Source organism: Trachymyrmex septentrionalis, unplaced genomic scaffold (genome assembly GCF_001594115.1).
Source record: "Trachymyrmex septentrionalis isolate Tsep2-gDNA-1 unplaced genomic scaffold, Tsep1.0 scaffold7, whole genome shotgun sequence".
Classification (NCBI taxonomy): domain Eukaryota; kingdom Metazoa; phylum Arthropoda; class Insecta; order Hymenoptera; family Formicidae; genus Trachymyrmex; species Trachymyrmex septentrionalis.
The window spans coordinates 3,843,889-3,849,790 of NW_017305884.1; the positions used below are offsets into that span (position 1 = coordinate 3,843,889).

The window sequence follows — 5,902 nt, forward strand, 5'->3', positions numbered from 1 at the left end:
ACAGCTGGCACATTTGTCGTTTTTATAACATAAACACAAGATAAAAAGATAGAAGTGCAACAACATTGCTGTTTTACTAATCTCAAATCAATTCATCTCTTGAATAATAATCGATTGTCACAGAGACATGTGGCTCTGTTCGCGTCACGTTATTTCTCTACGTCTGTGATACCTCATCAGATAAAGATCAGATTCATACATATAATTAACTAGATGCAAAATCTAGAAAATTATTCACATAATATATAACAAAAATGGATTCTCATTTTACATTTAAAAAACTTTATATATAAACTACTTTATATACAACTTTATATAAACATACTAATGTGCTGTTAGGAAGCTGAAGGATAGATTTCAAACTGTGCATTGTGCGATATTACAGATACTTGCAGTCATAGGCCTGTTTTTTATTTCTGCACTAGACTACATTCGAATTTTTTTTTTGCTTTCGCCAAATATCAAACATAATTTCACTTTAAGTTCCACTAACGTACACTAATTCAGTTATAGAAAACAGACCTTATGTATCTCCAAACAGTAAAATAATTATCCCAAACTTACTCTTTTCGATGAACGATAGATTGAGGGAATAACAGATGACTGCACTGTATTTATATCTCCTATATAGAACATTGGTCTGCTTGCATTCCTAAGACCCTGTAAAGGAAAAGAATTCCGTTAGATCAAGCGGAACATGTAATTTCATCTTGAGACGGTTATAAAGAGGATTTACTTGGTAACCATGTTCCAATTCAGTGTAAGACATGACAGATCCGGTCTCATTGATAAAACAAACACCTGTTTCACGTGTTTATGTCAGACAACGTCCTGTGCATTGAAATTACCGTGTTAATTCACATCAATTGCATTAATTATCAATCTGTTAACATCATTTATAAACAGGTGCGAAATACTATTTGAGAGATGTGCAAAGTAAGAAAAAAACAACTGTCTTGTTCTTTTAATCTTACAGGATCTTCTCTCTCACTTGAATTCCTAACGAGTGTTTTTCAATGTTTTCTTTTCCAATAATAATTTACGACGTTTACGAGAGCGTCTTTCCTCGGGTGTTCATTAAGCGACGATGTGCGTCGCTCGATGCGTTGTTTTCCTAGCGAGCTGTAACAGAAAGCAAATATTTGCTAAGAATTAGACGGGTAACGAGTTTATATATCCGTCGAGATAACTGCGTTTGTAATATCCGGCTAATTACAAACAATAGTGTCAAATCGTATTTGTCTTACTCCGATTTAATCAACACGTTGGTGAAGTGCGCGCCATGCAAAACGGCCGCATGAATTCGCCAGCAGATTTGCGCGGAGATGGAAAGAAAATCGAGCGATACTCAGCAGTACTTACCGTTTGCCACGAAAATGCGATCCGTGACGACGATATTCGCACGTGACTCGTAACGTGACACGATTGGGGATCGCGTCTCTCCGGCCGTTTGAACTTGAATGTCTGTTGACGTCGCACAGATCTTGTTCCGGCATGTGTCCATGAGATCGAATTTTCGACAGTGTTCCCCCTAGAAAGCGGGATCTCCTGCGCATGTGTCATCTCTACCCGACATACAAGAGGGAACTTGAGAGATTGGAAAACATTCTATCAGGAGTCTTATTTAAAAAAAAATATTGCATATGAACGAAACTAAAACTTCAAGGGTAGTTCCTCCTGGTAACAATTTTTCTTAGAATTTTTGTATATAATTTTCCAGAATTTTTATTTTTATTTCAGAATTTTTTCACAATTTTCAAATTTTATAAATTTCTAAAAAATTTAATTTTTAAATGCAAATTGGAACACTTTTCAAAAATGTCGAGAAAATCTATGATTTTTCTAGAATCTTTTTTTCATATGAATTCTCTCTGAAATACCTAAGATTTTAAAGATTTTTCATTCCATTTTGATAAAATCTTATACAGTCTAAAAAAAGTTCGACATATTTTTTTGGAGAGTACACACAGATCAAGAAATCTTAGAATATATTCACATATATAAAAAATTCTAAGAAAAATTTTTATCAGGGACGTTATGTATATTATAGATTTTTATATACATGTAGATTTATGAATATAGTTTGCGTGCAGCTGAATCTTTTGTACTTTTTTATCTTCTGTCAATAGGCCTGTTCTTTTTAGCTAAATTTTTGCACCAGTTTATTTTTCTTCCTTTTCTTTCCTCCTGAAGAGAAAAGAAAAAAAGATGAACTGGTGCAAAAGTTCAACTAAAAAGAACAGGCCTCTTTCTTCGCCCAATTATAATCTATTTCTCATTTTAAATGCAAAAAGTATAACACACTGTGATAAATTTAAAATATTCTTTAGAGATTTACTCTTTATAATTGAATCTTTTGTAGTGTTCATTTTTTTTTCTTTCAATGACACACACACACACACACACACACACAATTATACACCGAAATGCCAAAAAAAAAATATAGCTATAGATATAACATAGTGCAGTTGCGAATGACGAATCTAAAATATTACAAAGAATAATCATAAAATCTGAATGAGTTTAGGCAGAAATTTCGAATAGATAGTGATAGAATTGCAATTTACTTAGGATGTTATGTGACTTCACATAAAAATAGCTGAGTTATAATTGACAGCTCTTGGATTCGATCTCTCATCCTACATACAAATTTTATAATTTGCGTAAAGCAATCTCTGACTCTTCAAGATTAGGGTTGGACAATAAACAATGGTTCAATAATGGATAGTTGCACAATGATGGTAACTCATTTCCGATTATAATTTCATAGTTAGCCAATTCTCAATAACTAACAATAAGCTAGTCAATTTTTAGGATTGTTTGAATAAGTTTTTCCTTGACCAGCAGTTGTATAATTATTATTGTCAAGGTCCCTTAGACTGCATAAAAATCTTTACCAGATCTGGGCATCTAAAACCAAAATTTCTTAATAATCGTAGCATCACACTTCTATAAATAAAGCTTTATTATCTTTTGTATTTGTATGGAAACTCCCCTTATTGAGGGAGGTCTGACTTGAGTTATGGAATCATAGGATAAATTTACTTTATTTGCATATGTAGTACATAGAATTATATTGTATTTTTTTTACAATTTGATGGAAAAAAAATAAAATTATGTACATGTTTGTAAAATTTCATAATACCAAAATCATTAAATATGAAGTAAAAAATATTTCATTCTATACAATAATCCTATTTTAGGTAAATTATGAGGTTTTTACAAGAACGAAGGGCTCTTAAAAAACAATATCAAGAGTATATAGGGCATATAAGAGTCGTTTAAACTTTTAAAAATTTTTTGTTATATTTGACTTTTACGTGCTCTGTATACTCTCGATATTGTTTTGTAAATTATGAGACAAGATTGTTGAATGTCTAAATGACATGTATGTCCATAAATAAACTGCTTATTAAAATTTGTATTTTGTGATGCTTTCATAAGAATGATCTTACATAAAATACGTTTCTTTCGGAAATTTTATCTGAGTACAAGATAAAAGCACATAATAACAGTACATCATGTTACAGCATACACTCCTGTAATTTTTTGATGCTAAAATAAGACAAAATAGGACTACTTTCTTATTTTTCTGTCGAAGAAAAAGATCCAGTACATTTTCCTTGCGCTTTGATTGCAATCACGACAATATATATATGTCGTGTGTGTATATATATCTATGATCGTTTTATAAAAAACCTTTTCCATAGCTGTATTTATTTCCTGTGCCAATTTGATAAATACAATAGAAAGAATTTTATAACTGTCATTATTGCATACAAGTAAGTACCTGTAAACATTTAATCAAAATACAAGTCAATTTTGTTATATTAAAGCTATATTAAAATTATAATGAATATTTACCTTGTACAAGGTAGATATTTATTCATAATGTTCATGAAACCTATCATCATGACCCCAACCCTTATTCCTTTCCCTCGGTGGAGTTGTCCTCAATGAATTTGATTTTGCATTAATATTAATTCCTTTTTTTGATTTATCCAGTGCACCTGAACCACGTATCGCTCTTGGACCGCTAGAATTTTTTGAATAATTGCCATGCTCAGGTATGTCATTTTTCACTTCTTCTCTTACAATTCGTTGATTATTCTCAACTTCCCGCAATTGATTATCTAGAACACCAAAAAATTGTCGATTTATGATAATAACGGTAATATTATTCACATAATACATTTATATATTTTTATTTAACGATTAATAATTTAAATCATGTTACCATTTTCAGTCTTTGTCGTTAAGATAACCTTTAATTCTTCACGAGAAAACGGAGGTTCAAAAGAGAGAGACTTGATATTTGAGAAATAAAAATGTTTCAATCGCGTGTCCTTAATTTCATAGTCGTTATTAGCTAACTCTATGATTAATAATAGTGCCGCATTGTTCTCGGGACTATGTAAATTTTCCTTTACCAGCAATTGCCTGATTGTCATTATTAAGCTCTCTAATCCACCTGGACACGCTGCATAAAGATCTTTACCAGTTCTAAGTATCTAAAAAAAAGAGATTTCTTATTAAACACAATATCACGCTTTTATAAATAAATGATCTTCATTATTTGATTCTTATTCGTATATGTCATTTCGCATACATTCAATACCTTGTTTTTATTCTTACCTGTATCATGATGAAATAAATATTATCTTTAGGATTGTCTTGCAACAGATCTTCCAAATATTTAATTAACGGCTCAGCCAATATTTTCAATCTACTTCCGTCGCTAAATTTCATGTGATAATAAACTTCTGCATGAAGTAAAACTTTATTGGCAAATGTTCTTTTATCCTCTGCTCTATCTTTTTCCTTAGCTAAAAGGACAATATCAATATAGTATAATATAAAATATAGAATAAGAGATTAAAAATAAAAAATACCAACATATATAATTATCCTGAAGGAAACGTAAGAAGCGGCTTCGTATAGTGTTTTTATTAGTATCTTCTAACCGAACAACTATGTTATCGCTGAATATCAGGGCTATTTTCGTGGTCAATGAGTGATATATAGCCTGCTTCCAAAGAGAATCGCATACATATCTAAAATTTATGATTTTGGGTTAGAATAATTGCCAAAGTGACGAAAGAAAGAAAAGTTCAGCTGCAAAGAAAGCAGACCTAAAAAGTTTCTTTCCTTTTCTGTTTTTCATTTTTTTTCTCCAATGTTCAACCATAAAAGATCTTGTTCTTTTCAGCTGAAACTTCTTGCATGGTTCATCTTTTCTCTGATGCTTTCCATTTAATAACACAAATCGATACAAACATCTTTTTTTTCTTGATATTTTAGTGAATGATAAAGGCTGTTTTCCTTTTTAGGGGATAAATATTAATATTAAATCTATTTTTGTTATTTATCTATGTTCAGTAAAATGTTTATATATTGCAACTGTTGAAAGTTTTCTTTGCTGAGATAGGATTATTCTTCTAATCTAAAAGTATAATTTAATCAGAATAAAGGAAACTTCCAACAATTGTAAAATAAACAGGCTATTAAACACAGTTAATGAATGTCAACGTTTGTGTTGACTATAGGTGTATGTTTTCTGTTTGATGACAGAAGTAAATACATTCTACCTTATAAGTCACTGAATGTCAAGATATAATGCTTGTGTCAATTTGTATCACTAATTCTTATTTTCACCAATATAGATTAATTTTAATTTCGATTCCACTTTCTTATTCTAAAAAAATTATTCTTTATCTTTTTCTAGTTGTAAGAATTAGAAAAAGATAAAGAATAAGTTGAACCAGGTTATTTAGTTAAAAACAAATATAAGTAGAAAGCATCTGTGCCCTTCTAAAAGGAAAGCAACCAATGACAGAACGAAACTTGTGTCAATTTGTGTCACCAAATGAAAAGCATCTTCTGTTTCCTAAAGGAAAACTCG

The 5,902-nt window shown here is 30.6% G+C and overlaps 2 protein-coding genes across 8 annotated transcripts in view; both read right to left on the reverse strand.

Moving 5' to 3' along the window:
* LOC108753501 (inositol hexakisphosphate and diphosphoinositol-pentakisphosphate kinase) overlaps positions 1-1,565 on the reverse strand; it is an 18,478-nt gene extending 16,913 nt beyond the window's left edge. For 6 of the 7 annotated variants that reach the window (XM_018495100.1, XM_018495099.1, XM_018495096.1 and 3 more), the window contains exons 1-3: positions 1,363-1,565; positions 737-1,122; positions 565-660 (exon numbers count right to left, since the gene is read on the reverse strand). In XM_018495100.1, coding sequence (XP_018350602.1) covers positions 565-660; positions 737-769 — 129 coding nt within the window. In that variant the 5' untranslated portion in view covers positions 770-1,122; positions 1,363-1,565. The remainder of the gene's footprint in view (positions 1-564; positions 661-736; positions 1,123-1,362) is intronic. The other variant, XM_018495093.1, reaches the window with a different exon arrangement.
* A 1,763-nt stretch (positions 1,566-3,328) lies between these two features.
* LOC108753506 overlaps positions 3,329-5,902 on the reverse strand; it is a 3,220-nt gene continuing 646 nt past the window's right edge. Inside the window, exons 3-7 of the mRNA XM_018495109.1 lie at positions 4,897-5,054; positions 4,636-4,826; positions 4,238-4,511; positions 3,865-4,133; positions 3,329-3,790 (exon numbers count right to left, since the gene is read on the reverse strand). Of these exons, the coding sequence (XP_018350611.1) occupies positions 3,883-4,133; positions 4,238-4,511; positions 4,636-4,826; positions 4,897-5,054 (874 nt within the window). The 3' untranslated portion in view covers positions 3,329-3,790; positions 3,865-3,882. The remainder of the gene's footprint in view (positions 3,791-3,864; positions 4,134-4,237; positions 4,512-4,635; positions 4,827-4,896; positions 5,055-5,902) is intronic.